This window comes from Anomaloglossus baeobatrachus, chromosome 2 (assembly GCF_048569485.1).
Source record: "Anomaloglossus baeobatrachus isolate aAnoBae1 chromosome 2, aAnoBae1.hap1, whole genome shotgun sequence".
In the NCBI taxonomy this organism is placed as follows: domain Eukaryota; kingdom Metazoa; phylum Chordata; class Amphibia; order Anura; family Aromobatidae; genus Anomaloglossus; species Anomaloglossus baeobatrachus.
Window position 1 is genome coordinate 763,728,489 of NC_134354.1, and position 23,219 is coordinate 763,751,707.

The 23,219-nt window shown below is 40.2% G+C and overlaps 1 protein-coding gene across 1 annotated transcript in view; it reads left to right on the forward strand.

Moving 5' to 3' along the window:
* ACER3 (alkaline ceramidase 3) overlaps nucleotides 1-19,520 on the forward strand; it is a 37,434-nt gene extending 17,914 nt beyond the window's left edge. Inside the window, exons 4-11 of the mRNA XM_075337500.1 lie at nucleotides 4,655-4,707; nucleotides 7,045-7,126; nucleotides 7,428-7,463; nucleotides 8,576-8,634; nucleotides 13,761-13,862; nucleotides 16,112-16,216; nucleotides 17,085-17,130; nucleotides 18,119-19,520. Of these exons, the coding sequence (XP_075193615.1) occupies nucleotides 4,655-4,707; nucleotides 7,045-7,126; nucleotides 7,428-7,463; nucleotides 8,576-8,634; nucleotides 13,761-13,862; nucleotides 16,112-16,216; nucleotides 17,085-17,130; nucleotides 18,119-18,172 (537 nt within the window). The 3' untranslated portion in view covers nucleotides 18,173-19,520. The remainder of the gene's footprint in view (nucleotides 1-4,654; nucleotides 4,708-7,044; nucleotides 7,127-7,427; nucleotides 7,464-8,575; nucleotides 8,635-13,760; nucleotides 13,863-16,111; nucleotides 16,217-17,084; nucleotides 17,131-18,118) is intronic.
* Nucleotides 19,521-23,219: the final 3,699 nt, after the last annotated feature.

The following is a 23,219-nucleotide window of genomic DNA, read 5'->3' on the forward strand; positions in this document are numbered from 1 at the left end:
ACATAGGAGCAGTATTATAGCAGTTATATTCTTGTACATAGGAGCAGTATTATAGTAGTTATATTCTTGTACATAGGAGCAGTATTATAGTAGTTATATTCTTGTACATAGAGGCAGTATTATAGTAGTTATATTCTTGTACATAAGGTGCAGTATTATAGTAGTTATATTCTTCTACATAGGAGCAGTATTATAGTAGTTATATTCTTGTACACAGGGGCAGTATTATAGTAGTTATATTCTTGTACATTGTGAGCAGTATAATAGTAGTTATACTCTTGTGCATAGGGGCAGTATTATAGCAGTTATACTCTTGTACATAGGGGGCAGTATTATAGTAGTTATATTCTTGTACATAGGAGCAGTATTATAGTAGTTATATTCTTGTACATAGGGGTAGTATTATAGCAGTTATATTCTTGTGCATAGGGGCAGTATTATAGTAGTTATATGCTTGTACATAAGGTGCAGTATTATAGTAGTTATATTCTTGTACATAGTGGCAGTATTATAGTAGCTATATTCTTGTACATAGGGGGCAGTATTATAGTAGTTAAATTCTTGTACATAGGAGCAGTATTATAGCAGTTATATTCTTGTACATAGGGGTAGTATTATAGTAGTTATATTCTTGTACATAGGAGCAGTATTATCGTAGTTATATTCTTGTACATAGGGGTAGTATTATAGCAGTTATATTCTTGTAGATAGGAGTAGTATTATCGTAGTTATATTCTTGTACATAGGGGTATTATCGTAGTTATATTCTTGTACATAGGGGTAGTATTATAGTAGTTATATTCTTGTACATAGGGGTAGTATCGTAGTTATATTCTTGTACATAGGGGTAGTATTATAGCAGTTATATTCTTGTAGATAGGAGCAGTAATATCATAGTTATATTCTTGTACATAGGGGCAGTATTATAGTAGTTATATTCTTGTACATAGGGGCAGTATTATAGTAGTTATATTCTTGTAGATAGGAGCAGTATTATAGTAGTTATATTCTTGTACGTAGGGGCAGTATTATAGTAGTTATATTCTTGTACATAGGAGCAGTATTATAGTAGTTATATTCTTGTACATAGGGGTAGTATTATAGTAGTTATATTCTTGTACATAGGTGGTAGTATTATAGCAGTTATATTCTTGTACATAGGAGCAGTATTATAGTAGTTATATTCTTGTACATAGGGGCAGTATTATAGTAGTTATATTCTTGTAGATAGGAGCAGTATTATAGTAGTTATATTCTTGTACGTAGGGGCAGTATTATAGTAGTTATATTCTTGTACATGGGGGCATTATTATAGTAGTTATATTCTTGTACATAGGTGCAGTATTATAGTAGTTATATTCTTGTACATAGGTGGTAGTATTATAGCAGTTATATTCTTGTACATAGGAGCAGTATTATAGTAGTTATATTCTTGTACATAGGGGCAGTATTATAGTAGTTATATTCTTGTACATAGGGGCAGTATTATAGTAGTTATATTCTTGTACATAGGAGCAGTATTATAGTAGTTATATTCTTGTGCATAGGGGCAGTATTATAGTAGTTATATTCTTGTGCATAGGGGCAGTATTATAGTAGTTATATTCTTGTACATAGGGGTAGTATTATAGTAGTTATATTCTTGTACATAGGAGCAGTATTATAGTAGTTATATTCTTGTACATAGGGGTAGTATTATAGCAGTTATATTCTTGTACATAGGAGCAGTATTATAGTAGTTATATTCTTGTACATAGGGGGCAGTATTATAGTAGTTATATTCTTATATATAGGAGCAGTATTATAGTAGTTATATTCTTGTACATAGGGGTAGTATTATAGTAGTTATATTCTTGTACATAGGGGTAGTATTATAGTAGTTATATTCTTGTACATAGGAGCAGTATTATAGTAGTTATATTCTTGTACATAGGAGCAGTATTATAGTAGTTATATTCTTGTACATAGGAGCAGTATTATAGTAGTTATATTCTTGTACATAGGGAGCAGTATTATAGTAGTTATATTCTTGTATATAGGAGCAGTATTATAGTAGTTATATTCTTGTATATAGGGGGCAGTATTATAGTAGTTATATTCTTGTACATAGGGGCAGTATTATAGTAGTTATATTCTTGTACATAGGGGGCAGTATTATAGTAGTTATATTCTTGTACATAGGAGCAGTATTATAGTAGTTATATTCTTGTACATAGGGGGCAGTATTATAGTAGTTATATTCTTGTACATAGGAGCAGTATTATAGTAGTTATATTCTTGTACATAGGGGGCAGTATTATAGTAGTTATACTCTTGTACATAGGGGCAGTATTATAGTAGTTATATTCTTGTAGATAGGAGCAGTATTATAGTAGTTATATTCTTGTATATAGGGGGCAGTATTATAGTAGTTATATTCTTGTATATAGGGAGCAGTATTATAGTAGTTATATTCTTGTACATAGGGGCAGTATTATAGTAGTTATATTCTTGTACATAGGAGCAGTATTATAGTAGTTATATTCTTGTAGATAGGAGCAGTATTATAGTAGTTATATTCTTGCACATAGGGGCAGTATTATAGTAGTTATATTCTTGTAGATAGGAGCAGTATTATAGTAGTTATATTCTTGCACATAGGGGCAGTATTATAGTAGTTATATTCTTGTACATAGGGGGCAGTATTATAGTAGTTATATTCTTGTACATAGGGGGCAGTATCATAGTAGTTATATTCTTGTACATAGGGGGCAGTATTATAGTAGTTATATTCTTGTACATAGGGGGCAGTATTATAGTAGTTATATTCTTGTACATAGGGGGCAGTATTATAGTAGTTATATTCTTGTACATAGGGGGCAGTATTATAGTAGTTATATTCTTGTACATAGGAGCAGTATTATAGTAGTTATATTCTTGTACATAGGGGGCAGTATTATAGTAGTTATATTCTTGTACTAGGGGGCAGTATTATAGTAGTTATATTCTTGTAGATAGGAGCAGTATTATAGTAGTTATATTCTTGTATATAGGAGCAGTATTATAGTAGGTATATTCTTGTACATAGGGGGCAGTATTATAGTAGTTATATTCTTGTACATAGGAGCAGTATTATAGTAGTTATATTCTTGTACATAGGGGGCAGTATTATAGTAGTTATATTCTTGTACATAGGAGCAGTATTATAGTAGTTATATTCTTGTACATAGGGGGCAGTATTATAGTAGTTATACTCTTGTACATAGGGGCAGTATTATAGTAGTTATATTCTTGTATATAGGAGCAGTATTATAGTAGTTATATTCTTGTACATAGGGGCAGTATTATAGTAGTTATATTCTTGTAGATAGGAGCAGTATTATAGTAGTTATATTCTTGTACATAGGAGCAGTATTATAGTAGTTATATTCTTGTACATAGGGGCAGTATTATAGTAGTTATATTCTTGTAGATAGGAGCAGTATTATAGTAGTTATATTCTTGTACATAGGGGGCAGTATTATAGTAGTTATACTCTTGTACACAGGGGCAGTATTATAGTAGTTATATTCTTGTACATAGGAGCAGTATTATAGTAGTTATATTCTTGTACATAGGAGCAGTATTATAGTAGTTGTATTCTTGTACATAGGGGCAGTATTATAGTAGTTATATTCTTGTAGATAGGAGCAGTATTATAGTAGTTATATTCTTGTATATAGGAGCAGTATTATAGTAGTTATATTCTTGTACATAGGAGCAGTATTATAGTAGTTATATTCTTGTACATAGGGGGCAGTATTATAGTAGTTATACTCTTGTACACAGGGGCAGTATTATAGTAGTTATATTCTTGTACATAGGAGCAGTATTATAGTAGTTATATTCTTGTACATAGGGGCAGTATTATAGTAGTTATATTCTTGTAGATAGGAGCAGTATTATAGTAGTTATATTCTTGTATATAGGAGCAGTATTATAGTAGTTATATTCTTGCACATAGGGGCAGTATTATAGTAGGTATATTCTTGTACATAGGGGACAGTATTATAGTAGTTATATTCTTGTACATAGGAGCAGTATTATAGTAGTTATATTCTTGTACATAGGGGCAGTATTATAGTAGTTATATTCTTGTAGATAGGAGCAGTATTATAGTAGTTATATTCTTGTATATAGGAGCAGTATTATAGTAGTTATATTCTTGCACATAGGGGCAGTATTATAGTAGGTATATTCTTGTACATGTTTGTGGCTTTTACATTCAGTTTTCTTGATGTGTAACAATCTCTGGAATTTCTCTGGATAAATCACTCTCCTGTTTCCTGCATCTTTCCGGTTCATTACTGAACCTGTGGATAGTGTAATATGATCACTCTCTGTGATCTCGGGGATGGACAGGTTATCAGTATTGTCAGTTTTAATACGGAATTGAGTCCTGATTCCTGATGATCTGTAGCAGAGTTCATGTTCAGCATTTTATGGCCAAATATCCTTTATATCATATATGGTGGCCTCTGTAAGACATGTGGTATTTACCAACTTTTTATGTAACTATACATAATCTTTCTCTATGGAGACATTGTAGTAGACTGACACATTTACTTCTAGATCAGGCGGAGTCGTAATAAGGAGTAATATTAAAATATCTAATTAATAATAATTTTCCTTGTAGCTCCTGGATGAGCTGCCCATGATCTACGGCTGCAGCGTCTTCGTCTACTGTCTGTAAGTTACACATTATGTGGTATATGGGCGTACACCCGAAAATCACAACATTGCTGGCGTAATTAGACTGTAACCCCTTAGGTGCTACGGTCTACTTCAACCTTGGCGTCTAAGTGGTTAGACAGATAGTGATCCTAGATAGGCTGTCATCAGGCCGGGCTTAATGGGAGTTTGGTAAGATACTGCGGACGTATACCAGTATATTGTACCAGCAGTAATGCAACTGCAAATTCACTTAGGCATTTGGAATAAAATATAACATTTAAAGAAAACAAATAAATGAATAAAACAAAATACTCCCCTTATAAATGTAACGAATATAATGTACATATTTGTGGCACCACATTATCACGAATGTCCTTTACCTGTAATAAAGAAAACGTTTTAAACGAGAAGTAAATGTATGTATGTGCATATATATATATATATATATATATATATATATATATATATATATATATATATATATTAAAAATTTTAAATGTTTAACTAAAACATTTTTTTTTTGACTAACAAATTAAAAAAATATCTGTAAAATTAAATGTTACAAAAATCTATATCTGTACAAAAATATAAATGTTTGTGTATATATAGGTTGTGTGTGTATGTAAGTATGTATATATGGCTATGTATGTACATTACAGACCAAAGGTTTGGACACACCTTCTCATCTCTAGAACAACTGTTAAGAGGAGACTCTGTGCAGCAGCCTTCATGGTAAATAGCTGATAGGAAACCACTGCAAAGGACAGGCAACAAGCAGAAGAGACTTGTTTGGGCTAAAGAACACAAGGAATGGACATTAGACCAGTGGAAATCTGTGCTTTGGTCTGATGAGTCCAAATTTGAGGTCTTTGGATCCAACCACCGTGTCTTTATAGAAAAGGTGAATGGATGGACTCTACATGGCTGGTTCCCACCGTGAAGCATGGAGGAGGAGGTGTGATGGTGTGGGGGTGCTTTGCTGGTGACACTGTTGGGTATTTATTCAAAATTGAAGGCATACAGAACCAGCATGGCTACCACAGCATCTAGCAGCGGCGTGCTATTCCATCCGGTTTGCGTTTAGTTGGACCATCATTTATTTTTCAACAGGACAATGACCCCAAACACACCTCCAGGCTGTGTAAGGGCTATTTGACTAAGAAGGAGAGTGATGGGGTGCTACTCCAGATGACCTGGCCTCCACAGTCACCAGACCTGAACCCAATCGAGATGGTTTGGGGTGAGCTGGACCGCAGAGTGAAGGCAAAAGGGCCAACAAGTGCTAAGCATCTCTGGGAACTCCTTCAAGACTGTTGGAAAACCATTTCCGGTGACTACCTCTTGAAGCTCATCAAGAGAATGCCAAGAGTGTGCAAAGCAGTAATCAAAGCAAAAGGTGGCTACTTTGAAGAACCTAGAATATAAGACGTATTTCTAGTTGTTTCACACTTTAAGTATTTCATTCCACATGTTTTAATTCATAGTTTTGATGTCTTCAATGTGAATCTACAATTTTCAGAGTCATGAAAATAAAGAAAACTTTGAATGAGGTGTGTCCAAACTTTTGGTTTGTACGACATATATATTTATGTATGTGTGTATAAATATATATATATATATATATATATATATATATATATATATATATATATATATATTCGAATATAATATAAGTTTTTTTTACAGATAATTAACATTAAAATATTTGTTAAAAAATAAAAATATATTTTTTTTATATTATTACAAACACATATATAGTGACAAAATTGCTTATTTCCCGTCAGATCATATCCCCAAAAATATTATAGCAAATCAAAGTTACATGCACACCAATTTGTATTAATAATAGCTAAATCTCTCCCAGATGGGGAATAAAAAAGTAGTAACGCATAAGAATTATATTAACTTACCCAAATATTAATTTTGACTGTAAAATAAAGACCATAAAAGCAAAAGCCTCGGGATGGTATTTTATATTTAATCACCGTTTTCTTTTTTTTTTGCCACTATATTATGCTGAATGACATGGTGCTATTAAATAATACAAAGTCCTGATAAGACTGTGCCAATGAAAAAAAAAAATTTGACTTTTCTGAAGAAGCAGAGGAAAACACTTATCCGGTCCCCATCTGATCCCATAAGCTCTGATTGATCATTCCGATTGCTGCAGCTCTGCTGCCCTCTAGTGATCAGATTATGTGTGTTCATCCACAATGACCAGACGCTCCCTGGTTAGCTGTGAGGATCTGACTCTTGCAGTACTACCTTATATCCTCGGGGTGGCAGTACCGCTCTCTTCGGATCAGCCTGTATCTTGCACTTTGTGACTTTCTGCTTTTTCTCTTTTTTCAGATATGAATGTTTCAAGAACAGAAACTCTTATAATTATTTGCTGCTCGTCCTATTAATGCTTTTCAGTGTGATAGTAACTACAGTAAGTGAGGGGATTATTGTCATCAATGGGCAAGGAAGGAAGGGGTATTGATTGATTGGTGCCATGATTATATAAGGCTCGTGCATGTAGACTGTGTTGATGGCTCCCTCTAGTGGCATTTGGCATGAACTGCATTGTTTAAATCCTAGGATAAGCTTTCAGTGGATCCCCTTCTGGCTCTCATTCACTTACATTAGTAACCTGTTTAACTAATTGAGCTCTGTTACTTGAGGTTTAGTACCTGGATGAAATTTAATGCTTTCATTACTAATACCTATATATTTTTTTTTTGCTATGTAAGGTTTACTTACTATGGAAGGAGCCGGTATTCCATCAGGTAAGACTTACTGATCATATCTGTAGTAGAAATCGTCACTTTATGCAATGGTGAGGCAGAGCTGCAGTATAAAGCATGGCGGGGGAGACGGCAGCAGCCTGAGACACTAGGTATAGTGCAGATTTCAATTGCTGCTAAGAGTCATGTCATGATTGTGCCCTAATGGAGTAGTACTGCAGTGTAAAGCATGGTAGATAGTCAGTAGCAGCCTATGACTGATAAAACGAGAAGTCAGTTTCCTAATACCTTTTAAACTTCAATAGACATTGCAGCTTAAAAGCTTCTCTTGATCATGACTGTACCGTAAGGGAGTAGAACCGTATTGTAAAGCATGGTGGAGAGTCAGCCTTGGATAAGGCAGGGGACAGATGTAAGATTACCTTAGGCTTTATTCAACCGCGTATCATGGCTGTGTCCTAATGGACAAGGGCTGTAGTGTAAAGCATGGTGGGGAGACAGCTTTGGGTAAGACAGGGGACAGTTGTAAAATTTCCTCAAGCCTTAAGAGCTGTAGTGTAAAGCATGGTGGAAATTGCAGAAGAATTAGTCTCTGGGACCACAGGTAGACTTCACACTACCATAAAATACAGTCACTGATAATGGCTGTGTTCTAATGGGATAGTGCTGTAGTGTAAAGCATGGTGGAGGAAGCCTGAAGGTCACATTGAGCCACGTATCATATCTTTACCTGGGAAGAGCAGAAAACAAGGAAGAAAATTAATTTTGGATATGGATTATGCAATAGTACAAAGACCTATATGACGGTGACTAAAAACCTGCAGTCACCTAAATTCTCACAGGGGAGTGTTTGCTGCAATATATCCTGGAGACAGATTCCCTTTTAATTGAGACCTTTCCCCTCCTCCTCCCTAAAAACACTGCATAAGACCTATCTGTGGCTGCAGCAGGAGCCTCTCCCCACTGCTGTGGCTTCTATAGGAGAGCAGGCATGGAGAGGTCTGCCCTCCCTGTAACTATGGCACCATCGGTTTGTGGTTTTAGTGATGCCTATGGATTATGTGTGCAAATGGCAGCGGTGGGGCTGAGACATGACCGTGATCTCGCAGGATTGGCTGTGTGAAATGATCTCCTTGTGTCTTCTCCCTCCTCAGGTGATGTACGGAGTGCTGGTGGGCTTCCTTGTCCTTCGATCTGTGTATATAGTTACCTGGTAAGGCCTGACACCTGCTGGTCTGAACACCAGAGGGACAAAAAATATATATATAATATATGTATATATACAATGTGTCCACCGCCATTAACTTGAGAACGGCGGCAGCTATAGGCATAGAAGTGGTGTCTAGGTATAGTAAAGTAGCCATGTGCTACGCAATGAAACCACCTATAGCCCCACCTGGTGGAAAACAACGGAGTTAGCATTTTTATCTTGAAAACGGAACGAGAGAGAAAACAAGTGAATTACAAAGTTGTAGGGCATCATCAATTCAATACGAATCGACACCTTGCATACAGAAATGCTATGATTAGAACGTGTAAAACTCACAAGGCTGCGGACGTGAAGCGATACCTCATGGAGACCTTCCTACAAGTCATTGGGTATGGTGGCTGTGTGGCCTCCACGCTCACCTGACCTGACCCCATTGGACGTCTTTCTGTGAGGTCACATCAAACAGCAGGTGTATGCGACCCCTCCACCAACATTGCAGGACCTACGACGACGTATGACAGATGCTTGTGCAAACGTGTCACCTACCATATTGCACAACATGCAGCAAGATACAGTATGCTGTGCAGAGCCCAGATGTGCATTGCAGCTCACGGGGGACACTTTGAGCATCAAAGTTAAATGAGCGCCATATGCGTGACCAGCATTCAATGTTTTGGGGGATCATGGGTTTTCATATCATAGCATTTCTGTATGCAAGGTGTCGATTCGTATTGAATTGATGATGCCCTACAACTTTGTTATTCACTTTTTTTCTCTATTTGAGCTAAAATTGCTAACTCCGTTGTTTTCCACCAGGTGGCGCTATAGGGGGTTTCATTGCGTAGCGCATGGATACTTTACTATACCTAGACACCACTTCTATGCCTATAGCTGCCGCCGTTCTCAAGTTAATGGCGGTGGAGAGGATATGGGGGGACACACTGTATATAGCACTTTCAAAAATTACGAGACCACTGCAGTTTTATAAAAATCAGCTTCTCGAAGTGTCTGACAGCCATTCCAGTGTCAGTTGAATTCCACCTCATTCTACTTAATGAGCTTCTGATTAGGTGATCATCTGATCCAAATCTTATTTAACAAGGGAACAAAACACAGTATAACAAACACTGCTGTGGTCTTCACAATCCTCTTGCAATAGGACAAGCTTTATGGCAAAACAAGTGCTAGTAACCCAAAAGATATAATGAAAAAATAATGTAACCATTCCAAAGGAGTTGAAAAGAAAAGTCTTGAGTGAGGAAAAGAAGGGCTCAATTCTGGCTTTACTAGCGGAGGGACACAGCGAGAGTCATGTTGCCTCCATCCTTAAAATTTCTAAGACGGCAGTCCATTACAGCAATGTCAAGCAGCAGACATTGGGTACAACAAAGCTACAGACCGGCAGAGGGCGAAAGTGTGTCGCCCAGGGATAGGGGGTACTCAGAGCCGGGCCAATGGGGTCGCTTCTAGAGGTATCACAATGGCGTGGAGCCTGGGATCACAGAACGGGTCACAACAAAAGGGGAATATGTAAAGGAGGATTGTCTGTGACTCCACCCGTGGGTTGCGGTGATGAGATGGTGGCACCGCCGCTGCCTCTGGGGACCGTGCCCAGGACTGATGGTGTGGGGCAGCAAGGTGGGATCCCCTCCACGGGTATGGGAGTTGTAGTCCCGGGGCCCAATTGGGAGTTGTGGTGGTGGCAGGGATTGCAGGGAGCAGGAAACTCAGTTCGGTTGTCTTGGTGTTGAATGAAGCTAGGCTGATGTGTGTGTAGTCAGAAAACAGAGTCCTTTGTAAACCAACTTGCCAAATGGCCGGTCACCGTTGGCGGGTGTCTTCGAGTCCCACACCCAGATGTACAGCCAGGGGCCCTTCCTTCCACACTCTGTCTATCTCTCTCTTGTCTGGACTAGTCTGTTTGAATGGCCTCCGGATTGGGTCCCTCTCCCAGCACCGGTGGGCTACAACCCTGTCCCGGTCGCCTCAGGTTCCCTGCTGCCAGATCTCCGTCGCCTGTGGCCCTCACAGCCACCTAGTCCGGTAGTCCAGGGCTCCAAACCCGGCTACCACTTTCTCTGGGGAGCCGCAAGCCTCCCCTGTCGGCTTTCCCCTGACTACAGCACAACTGAACTAAATTCTGCTCTGTCACTTCCTTAACTCCTTTCGCCCCCTCCCTTTTCCTTGGGAGGGGGTCAGTAGGGTCTGATTTGCTGCTGTACATCTGTGTGGGGATTGTGCAGCTGCCAAGGAGGATTAACTCTTTCTGTGACTAGCTGGTTTTACCAGGGCGTCACAAAAGAGACTTTCCACTGACCGAGATGACCGTCATCTTATTCGAATGTCACTCAGCAACCGCAGGATGACATCAAGTGACCTACAAAAGGAATGACAAATGGCAGCTGGGGTGAAGTGCACGGCAAGAACAGTTCGTTACAGGCTCCTAGAAGCAGGGCTCAAGTCTTGTAAAGCTAGAAAAAAAGCCTTTCATCAATGAGAAGCAAAAGGAGAGCCAGGCTGAAGTTTGCCAAGGACCATAAGGATTGGACCATAGAGGACTGGAGTAAGGTAATCTTCTCTGATGAGTCTAATTTTCAGCTTTGCCCAACACCTGGTCATCTAATGGTTAGACGGAGACCTGGAGAGGCTCCTGTGACTGTTCCATCAAAAAAATATTGGTCCTAAAACACCAAAACTTGAAATACCACCCCAAACATTGACACCAGGCTCTAATGTTAAATGCTTGTTCTCATTATACCAGTAAGTACAATTATGTGCTAATATGGCCGGATAATTTGAAAGAAGCTTCATCCCTCCACATAATATCTAAAATTATTGGATTTTCTTCAGTTTCGTCAAGCATAATCTCACTAAATCACAGCTGCCTGTCTGGATCATCCTCCAGTAAAGCATGAATTGGACATGGACGATAGATAAGCTTCCACCCAATAGACTTCAGGATTTGCATAATTGAAGCTCGTGAAATTCCCAATTCTAAAGAGACTCTTCTGGGGACTTTTTTGGACTCTGGACAGATGTTTCAGCAACAAGTTGTTTCTTATTTTCTGTACAGGCTGTTTTGGGTCGACCGGTTTCTGGAGCATTAAGGATGTAGCCAGTGGCATCGAATTTGTCACGAATGCGGTAAATGGTTTGTCTTTTTGGGGCTCGAGCACCAAATGTTTCAACCCAATTTGCTCTAACGGTTTCAGCATTTTGAGATTTCCAATACTCTTTTCAAATCCATTTCTTTGATCTGTATTTAAATTATCTGTGAAAACTGGATCTGTGAAACTGACTCAGTTGGCCTTAGCAACCAATCAGATTCCACCTTTCATTTTCCAAAGAGTCTGTGAAGAATGAAAAGTGGAATCTGATTGGTCGCGAAGGACAACTGAGTCAGTTTCACTTTACACAATGTTTGATAAATCTCCCCCTGCATAACCCTATTACACATACTGTCCACCTACTTTTGGACTACCCTGTATATTTCGACCACCCTTGGAGTAACCCTCAACTCTGCTCTATCCTTCAAGCCACACATCCAAGCCCTCTTCACCACATGCAGACTACAACTCAAAAATATCTTCCGGATCCGTGCTTTCCTTAACCAAGAATCAGCAAAAACATTAGTACATGCCCTCATTATCTCCTGCCTGGACTACTGCAACCTCCTGCTCTCTGGCCTGCCTCCCAACACTCTTGAACCCCTCCAATCTATCCTAAACTCTGCGGCCCGCTTAATCCACCTCTCCCCTCGCTACTCCCCAGCCTCGCCACTCTGCCAATCCCTTCACTGGCTTCCCATCGCCCAACGACTCCAGTTCAAAACATTAACCATGACATACAAAGCCATCCACAACCTGTCTCCTCCATACATCTGTGACCTAGTCTCCCAGTACCTACCTGCACGCAACCTCAGATCCTCACAAGATCTCCTTCTCTGCTCCTCTCTTATCTCCTCTTCCCACAATCGTGTACAAGATTTCTCCCGCGCATCCCCCATACTCTGGAACGTCCTACCTCAGCACATCAGACTCTCACCTACCATGGAAGCTTCAAGAGGAACCTGAAGACCCATCTCTTCCAACAAGCCTACAACCTACAATAGCCCTCAGTCCAGTACACCACTGAGCAACCAGCTCTGTCCTCACCTATTGTACCATCACCCATTCCCTGTAGACTGTGAGCCCTCGCGGGCAGGGTCCTCTCTCCTCCTATACCAGTCTGTTTTGTACTGTTAATTATTGTTGTACGTATACCCTCCTTCACTTGTAAAGCGCCATGGAATAAATGGCGCTGTAATAATGATGTATAACCCAAATACTGTTAAAAAAAGGTTAAATAAAATGTCTGAAATATGAAGGCGAAAAAAGAAACTAATATATAGATTTGAGATTTTATTTTACCTTTTTAACTAGATTTGTAACTCTCTTTAGGAGGCTTGAACCGGCGATCATCTGATTGCTTTTGCTATATACAGCAGTGCTACAGTATTGCTGTATATAGTAGAATTCACGGTCTCCTATGAACGCTGGCCACAGGATGATTTTCACAGGAGTATCTAGATGAGACACAGGGATCTTCAGGAGACACCTATCGTTTATGGCAACCATCAGCGTCCCGCAGTTGTGCTGATGAGCGTTAGGCGCTCTGTAAAAGCTTCTGTCACAGGTTAATGGCTGGAGGACAGAGCTTTCCTCCACCCGCGGCTGTTAGAGGCAGATGATGGCTCAATATCTCAGCCATCATCTGCCGGGAAAAATGTGGGCTCGGCGTGCGAACCTGCATCAAATGCAGGGGGCCGGCATATGTCATACATGGCATGTCGTGGCACAACTGCCAAGCCATAGAGCTGGTGAGGATCCTGGTAGGATGAGACTACAAGGGCTCTAGTCTGGCAACCACTCATCCGCTGGACCTGGGTCCTTTTCATTTGGCTTCCCTCTACTTTATACCCTTTGCTATGAATGACAAATTACTCACATGATGGCAGACAAAGGGTTAGATAAAAATATAAAGTTCAGTGTTTTCTGCGGTTATGCTTGTCATCCTGGAGGCGAGCTGTCTGTGAGCTTGCTCTCCCTTTGCTTCCTCGCCGTTTTCTTACTCCCCGTGTCTTCTTGCAGGGTGTACCCGTGGCTGAGGGGCCTGGCCTACACTTCCTTAGGACTTTTTTTAATTGGATTTTTGCTCTGGAACGTGGACAACATTTTCTGCGATACCTGGAGGTAAGGAGCCTGTGGTGGATGCATGTGACGAAGCCTCTTATTGGGAACAACGTGTGTCTGACGCGCGTCAAAGATTTACCTGATCGGTCGTCATTGTGAATGAATGTAAAGTGTTTTCTCAAGACTCGCTCAGAGGCTTCTCGTGAGGGACAATGCGAACACTTCTGAAAGATGTTACTGCAATCACAACAAAGTTTCAAGAGAAATTATATATTGAATTACAAATTTTTTTTTTATATTTTTTTTTTTATTTTGTGCTGAAATAATTCACAAGAAAAGACACAGTACTGTCTGTGCCTACTTCATTTACAATTAGACAGGAAGGCAGTACTGTCTGTGCCTACATCATTTACAATAAAAGGCAGGAAGGCAGTACTGTCTGTGCCTACATAATTTACAATAAAAGGCAGGAAGGCAGTACTGTCTGTGCCTACATAATTTACAATAAAAGGCAGGAAGGCAGTACTGTCTGTGCCTACATAATTTACAATAAAAGGCAGGAAGGCAGTACTGTCTGTGCCTACATAATTTACAATAAAAGGCAGGAAGGCAGTACTGTCTGTGCCTACATCATTTACAATACAAGGCAGGAAGGCAGTACTGTCTGTGCCTACATAATTTACAAAAATCTCTCAATTGTAGCTGTGTCTTTATGAATTATCTAATCCAAAACAGATTCAATATTCTATGTCTATTACCAGACCTAAACAAATATGAATCAAATGACACCCTTTCAATATAATAATTTTAAAATCAATGTTTTTTTTATTCAAGAATTTTTTTTTTTTAAAAAAACATAATAAAAAAGGGACAATACCACCAGTGTGGAAGCAGACAAACGGAGCCAAAATAAGACAATACATTTTCAATCATCAAATGTATACTATTCAGCATAAATATCTGACTATAAATAACCACAAATATCAATAAATGTCAGTGATCAATATTAAATACACAGTAAAGAGTTATATATAAAGTGCAAACGTGCCTATTGCAATACCCCATTAATTAATGATCACTCCCATGTTCAGTCCTGCTGTATTTTCTAAAACCAACTACACATGGCTCTAATTAAGCCTAATAACGTGCATAGTGGGTTAGCAGCTTTACAACCCTTGTGCGAATGCCGCTTTCAGACTGCCAGTACTGGCTCCCTGCACACGTAGCCAGAGTACACATCGGGTAACTAAGCGAAGCGCGTTGCTTAGTAACCCGATGTGTACCCTGGCTACGAGTGCAGGGAACCAGCGCTAAGCGGTGTGCGCTGGTAACCAGTGTAAATATCGGGTAACCAAGCAAAGCATTTTGCTTAGTTACCCGATAATTACCTTGGTTACCAAGCGCAGCATCGCTTCCACGAGTCGCTGGTGAGATCTACCTGATAGCTCCTAAGCGACCATGTAGCGACGCACCAGCGATCCTGACCAGGTCATATCGTGGTTGGAATCGCTGGTACGTCGTTTAGTGGGACGGTACCCTTACAGAAACAGATGAGGAAGCAGTGCTATCTGTGTCCTCATAATCTACAGAAAGAGAGGAGGCGGCAGTATTATCTGTGCCTGCATAATCTACAGAAAGAGATGAGGAGGCAGTATTATCCATCTGCAAGGAGTTTGTATGTTCTCCCTCTGTTTGCGTGGGTTTTCTCCCACACCTTTAAATACATACTCATAGGGAACCTAGATTGTGAGCCCCATTGGGGACAGTGTTGCCAATGTATGTAATGTATGTAAAGCTCTGTGGAATTAACAGGGCTATATAAATTAATAAATATTATTATTATTATCTGTGCCTACATAATCTACAGAAAGAGATGAGGAGGCAGTATTATCTGTTACTACATAATTCTCCTGGTGAAGACTTCAAAACTTCTGATCTGTGCCTACATAATATCTGGATAGAGACAGTGAGGCAGTACTATCTATGCCTCCATAATTACAATAAAGCAGTACTGATGTAATTCCTATATAAACACAGACAGTACTGCCTCCCTGTCTCTATTCATCTGTCTATATATAGGAATTACAATGGAGTAATGTTTTGTCACGATAGAGGCACAGATAGTGCTGCCTCCTATCTCTTCATTGACCATACATATGTTCTTACCAGTCGATGATATTTGTACAGTTTGCTCTTCTTTGACAGACGTCGGCACAGATAGTACTGCCTCGTTGTCCTGATGTAGACTATATGGGTTTACATGGACAGGAGGTTGGCACTGCTGAGAAGTAACGTGTCTCTCTCTACAGGGATGTCAGACAGAAGATGCCGCCCGTCCTCGGGGCTGTGACGCAGTTCCATGCCTGGTGGCATATACTGACCGGACTGGGCTCCTACCTGCACATCTTGTTTAGGTAATGTGTGCCTTCTTCTTCTTGTCACTGATGAATTGATGCAGGTTTTTACTTTGGGTTCTACACAGCAAATTTTAAAAAAAACGTAATATATGTGGATGCGGTTTTAAGACCCCCCCCCCTCCCGCCACAGTAAATTTTCATTATTACTCTTAGATTTTTTTTTTTCCCCTTCTTTAAAGACGAATAATTCTATATTATACAGTATTATTTATTTTTTCTTCTTTTTTTTTTTTTTTTTTTTCCTATCAACATATCTTTGAGGGTTTGTTTTCTTTGGAACAAGATTTAGTTTTGAATGCCGCAATTATACATTATATAACATGCTGAGAAATTAAAGCGAAACTCATATTGCGGTGGAAAAAAAATAATAAATATATAATTTAAAGTGCAATTGGAGTTTTTCATTTTTCACTGTTTTATATAATGAAAAATTGCAAAAAAAATATATTTTGCAATTTTTCATTATATATAATACTGAGGAATGAAAAACTCCAATTGCAGTGGAAATAAAAATATATAATATTTTTTTAACTGCAAGTTAATCTTTAATTTCTCATGAATTTATATAATGAAAACTTGCAAAAAAAATATTGTAATATAATAATTCTCAATTTTATATATATTTTGCAGTGTTTTTTCCACCCCAGAATGCATAAAAAATGCATGCAAAAAAAGTACTAAATTTCTGTCAAGAGATGCAGAATTAATGCTGATGTTTCTGCAGCCAAATACAGTGTGCACACTGCTTAAACATGCAGGTTTTGCAACAAATTTATTGTAAAATGCACTGTGTATAAATGAGACAAATGTATATAATCGGGCTGTGATCTCCTCTTTTAATTGGCTTTTCCATGGTCTCTTTTAGCTTATATACACGGACCCTGTACCTTAAATATCGGCCCAAGGTGAAGGTAAGTACATGCTTAACACAGCTCAGTAATGGCTGATTCTTGTAGAAACAGTGCCACCCCTGTCTATGGGTTGTGGCTGGTATTGCAGTTTTGATTTTTATTTAAAGGGAACCGGTCACCAGTTTTGTCACTATTAAAACAATAGTGTCACCTTCTGCAGCTCCTGGGATTCTATGAAGGTGCACCTTGTTGCTGACCCCTCTTGCAGACCCCAAAAAACTTTATAAAAGCTTACCGTTTCCTATGCAAATGACTTGTGTTGGCCAGATGGGCGGGCTCTATTTCGGCTCATGAACCCCCTCCTGCCGCTGTTCGCCATCCACCATGGATGACGCCGCCGTCATCATCACGCTGCTGGCGAAGTCTCGGTCAGGCACAGTTCACTGTGCCCCTATCGTGGGCCTGAGCAGCGCAAGCACCAGTGGTTTATTTGCGCAGGCGCGATATTGTGTGGTGCTGTGCATGACCTCCCCAGCGTCATCCTCGTACCCGCCCATAATATCGCACCTGTGCAAATACATCACTGGCGCGCGCGAAACCGTTTTCTGCTCAGGCCCACGAGGGGGGCACAGCGAACTGCGCCTGCGCGAGACTTCGCCAGCAGTGTGATGATGATGGCGGCGTCATTCATGACAGGTGGACGGCGAACAACAGCAGGTGGGGAACAGGAGCAGAAATAGAGCCCGCCCATCTGGCCAACACAGGTCATTTGCATAGGAAACAGTGAGCTTTTATAAAGTTCTTTTTGGGGTCTGCAAGGGGGGGTCAGCAACGAGGTGCACCTTCATAGAATGCAGCCCAGGAGCTGCAGAAGGTGACACTTTGTTTTAATACTGAAAAAAACTGGTGACCGGTTCCCTTTAAGTGAATAAGGTTGACCTGCAGTACCACACACAACCTGCAAACTAGTGTGGCGCTGGTGATCTCCTTGCACAGGTCTTACCTGGTAATTGCATTGATCCCTGTCTCTGGTCTTCCTCCTGAGCAGTTCCTGTACGGGATGTGGCCGGTGATTATGGTGGAATCTTCCAAGAGGCAATGACCGAACAAGAAGAAACCGTAGAAGAAGAGGAGGAGACGGAAAGACCATACATTCCAAGGACTCCTGACAGTCTATGCAGCATCGGACTACACTCTACTTATTTCTATATTCCTGTGCGTGACGGCGCCCCCTATCTACAGAGATGTGGAGTACACCGCCTCGTCGTGTTACTGCCAACCTCAGCGGAACATGGTGGTCACGTCTCGCGACTGAACGGGTGGAGGGGACAGCACTCCCATCATCCTTACTATTACATGTGACATATGACTAATTTTACTATTTTTTTGCCTTGCACACGCAGAACATGTCTGCCGGGATCCAGTATTACCGCCTCGTCATCCCCCAATCCGGGGTGATCTTACCGCACAATCTGTATTATTAGGTGGTTGTTGGGTCCGAGCGACAGAACGTGAGGAGGGGTGTAGAGCGTCGCCCCGTGAAAGTAGTGCAGGATACATCGGCATATATAATCTATATGAGGGGGTCACTTATTAAAATAACAATATAACAAAAGCAGTGTGGATTACTGGAGATCACTGTTCTGGTGGACACTGTACCTCTAAAAAGTATTCACGCCCACGCCATCATTTATTCAGTGTTTTAAATCCAGTTCCAATAAGCCAATCTGCAAAGTCCAGTGCATAAGTATTCACCCCCTTGGTTCTGCTATTTCTGCAAAAAATCTGCTGCATTCACCCTGCTTCTCCTAAGTGCTGCAGGTCTCTTGTTGACTGCAGCAGGTTTTCCACCTGGATTTTTCTACCTTGGCACATTTCTTCTCTCCACCATCTTTTGCATTCACCCAGCATCTTCTGCCATACCTGCTTCACATGATTGGGACCGCCACAGTACTTAGTGCTAGAAATCGGCCACGTTTGTCCGAAGGCTGCATTCCATCTTCCGCCGTGCTTCTACAGTTTCTGATCTGCATACGAGGCTGTTGAATTCGGGTCGGGAGCTCTGATGAGCGAGCACTGCAATGCTCTGTACTCGAAACTAGCGGCTCGGATGGTCTTGAGTAGCGAGCATAATGGAAGTCAATGGGAAACACGAGCATCTTTCAGGAAGAGAAATGCTAGACTTCTCCATTGACTTCCATTATACTCAATACATGAATCAAACCCGTCCACGCATCCAACCTGCTCCTTTCCAGTACAGAGCATGGTAGTGCCCGCTCATCACTAGTTACCAGTACTGAGCACCTGAGCATGGTAGTGCCCGCTCATCACTAGTTACCAGTACCGTATATATATGTGTGTGTGTGTGTGTGTGTGTGTATATATTTACAGTGTGTCCACCACCATTAACTTGAGAACGGCGGCAGCTATAGGCATAGAAGTGGTGTCTAGGTATAGTAAAGTAGCCATGTGCTAAGCATTGAAACCACCTATAGCGCCACCTGGTGGAAAACAACGGAGTTAGCATTTTTATCTCAAACGGAACGAGGTAGAGAAAAAGTGAATTACAAAGTTGTAGGGCATCGTCAATTCAATACGGATCGACACCTGCCATACAGAAATGCTATGATATGAAACCCATGACCCCCCCCCAAAACATTGAATGCTGGTCGCGCATATGGTGCTCATTTAACTTTGATGCTCAAAGTGGCCCCCGTCAGCTGCAATGCACATCTGGCCTCTGCACAGCATACTGTATCTTGCTGCACGCTGTGCAATATGGTAGGTGACACGTTTGCACAAGCCTCTGTGATACGTCGTCGTAGGTCCTGCAATGTTGTGGAGGGGTCGCATACACCGGCTGTTTGATGTGACCTCACAGAAAGAAGTCCAATGGGGTCAGGTCAGGTGAGCGGAGGCCACTCCACACAGCCACCATACCCAATGACTTGTAGGAAGGTCTCCATGAGGTATCGCTTCACGTCCGCAGCCTTGTGAGTTTTACACGTTCTAATCATAGCATTTCTGTATGCAAGGTGTCGATTCGTATTGAATTGATGACACCCTACAACTTTGTAATTCACTTTTTTTCTCTCTCGTTCCGTTTTCAAGATAAAATTGCTAACTCCGTTGTTTTCCACCAGGTGGCGCTATAGGTGGTTTCATTGTGTAGCGCATGGCTACTTTACTATACCTAGACACCACTTCTATGTCTATAGCTGCCGCCAGTCTCAAGTTAATGGCGGTGGACAGGATATGGGTGGACACTGTATAATATATATATATATATATATATACTCTCCACACACAAAAAAAGTAAAGAGTCACATTCCATCCCATAATGCCGCTGCTGTGTCCTACATCTGTCTTGAGGCCGCTCCTTCAAAGTAGTCGGACATGTTGTCTGCCTCACTAATTTCCCGCCTTTAAAAATGCCATTAAATGCACTGTGGTTTTCTGTATTTTACATGACAATACACTAAAAAAAAAAAAATAAGTGGTTGGGGGCGCTAATACTTTTTATAGGCACTTCATATGCAATGTATACCTATAGAAACAGTGCCTAACTTATTTTCTTAATAAATTTTGTGCCTATCCTTTGTCTGTGTCTTGTTTTTTTGAGGGGGGGTGTGGAGGTTTCAAGTTGTTGTTAAAAGGAATCTGTCACCAGGTTTTTGCCATCTAATCTGAAAGCAGCATAATGGAGGGGCAGAGATCCTGATTCCAGCGATGTCACTTACTGGGCTTGTATAGTGTAGCTTTGATATCACTGTTTAATCAGCAGGAGATTATCATTACAGGACTACTTGGCACACTGCAGGTAGTCCAGCATATTCATGAGCTCTGTATAACTGCTAGATCTGCAGCAGAGGAAGCATTAATTTTATCAAAATGACAGCACACAGCTCAGCAAGTGACACATCGCTGGATCAGGGTCTCTGTCTCTACATTCCCTTTAAGTGGCTGTATGGAGCAGTTATTACCACAAGAGGGCAGCATAACCTTGTCGTTTCAACTTACTTTGTTACCCTTATATATAATATTTTTTATTGAATTTTGAAGGAAAATGTTTTCATATGAGCACATAGCAATCCTTAGGGGGGGAGGGTGGCCTGTAACGGCTTTTGACCCTTCTTTACCAAAAAATTCAGGTGCTGGCTTTTTGCTGCGATGCAACATAATGGATTTCAGTGTAATCGCTAAGCAATGAATGCAGAATTACTTTGCACACAATTATTTTAGCGGCTGATACAGTGCAAATTATCCAGGTGCCAAACGTGGTAGGATACAAGCGTTAGTTTTATGTCCATTTTTGAGACATTTTATTTTACCTTTTTAACTATACTTGGAAATTCAGAGACATGTTGCCAGTACTTTATAATAAACTAGCTGTACTAGCCGGCTTCGCCCGGGTTAATAACTGCTGTTAACAAAATAGAATGTATTAACAAAAATGTATTCTGCACACAAAAACCACAAAACAAATAGATATGTCATTATAATGTCTGTCTCCCCCTCTGTATATATCTCTGTCTGTCTCTCTTTCTCCGTCTGTCTTTTACCCTGTCTGTCTCTTTCCCTTTATTTCCCTGTCTGTCTGTTTCCCTGTGTCTGTCTCTGTCTCTTGGTCTATCTCTTTCCCTGTCAATCTGTCTCTTTGTGTCTGTCTCTTTCCCTGGCTGCATTGTGACACGCCAACATTCCATATAAGGGCGTGGCTGTGCATTCTTCTGAAGTTCTGGCTGCACTGTGGCTCCCAGCTCTATTCGCTTTAATGGAGGCAGGTTTTTTTGGTGAATAACTGTAAAGCGCGGGGTTAAAATGTCCCCTCAAAACATAACCTATGATGCTTGGGGCCCAGACGTGTGAGTGTGCAAAATTTTGTGGCTGTAGCTGCGACGGTGTAGATGCCAATCCCGGGGACAGACACACACAGACACACACACACAGACACACTTTGTTAGATAAAAATTAATAAAAATAAAAAATTCAATAAAATGAATAAAAAAACAATTTTACATTTTACTCAAATATACCTATAAAGAGAAAAATCAGAAAAACTGACAATTTTGCAGTGGTCTCTTAATTTTTGCCAGAGCTGTATATAATAAAGTGTGAACAGGTGCAAACTACTGAGACTGCAGAGCATACAAACAAGGCTAAGATGTGCAAAAATGTAATCTATGACATTTGTCTGCTATATGGAATATACTTGTAAATTGCAGGTACTTAGTGCACATAATGGCCAATCCATGAGAGCCCATCAGCCACGACAAGGCATGCCTATGATGGGACTCTAAACCAAGTATTTATCAAACATGACTCTCCCTAAGTCTATATTTAGTTAGTACGGGATCATACCTGCCCTTTTAAATTTATAAAAAGATCCAGATTTATTTTTTTACGGAGGCAAAGGCATAAAAACTACAATGCGTGGTATAGAAGAAGGGCGCATAATAACTAACATTTCTTCACAGTTCCTTCCTGCAAACCAAATGACATAAGGGTCTCTGGTTTAACCCAATAGGCTGATTTGATGGCTTCCAAATGGAACTGGATTTATCAAAACACTTCGTCAATATAGGGTTAAACACTCTTTGATGCTTCAATGTGTGAAAGACCGCAAAACAAATCCTACTGTAAGATGTGCCCACTTAACCCTGCCCATGCCATATCATTTAGAAGAAATGAAACATTCCTCTTCTCAGTTTTAAAATATCAAGTAATAGAGCAAGTGTTCTTATCGGGAGTAGGAGGGATTAAAAAGTTATTTTCTGGAAGGGAGGCTTTTTAGATTCCTAGTGCCTAAAGGGTTAAACAGTATGGCTGCTCAAATAATGAGACTCAGACTTGGAGGAATATACACTTCTCATGTTTTACTATACATCTAATATGATTTATATATTTTATGCTCTTAAAAAAGTGACAATATATAAAGTGGAAATAGAGAATATGAAGCTGAAGTTCAGCACAAAATAATGGCCTCTGCCTAGAAAGGTGAGCGGTGATGAGAGGCTCAGGATGGGCCAAAACGTGTTCTGTGAATATATGGATTTTTCTAAGCTTGTTTTGAAGAGTTGAATGAAATCCATATTCATTGAAGCCTCATAACGTGAGTGCTGGGACTGTTTTCTAATTATTTACTAGGG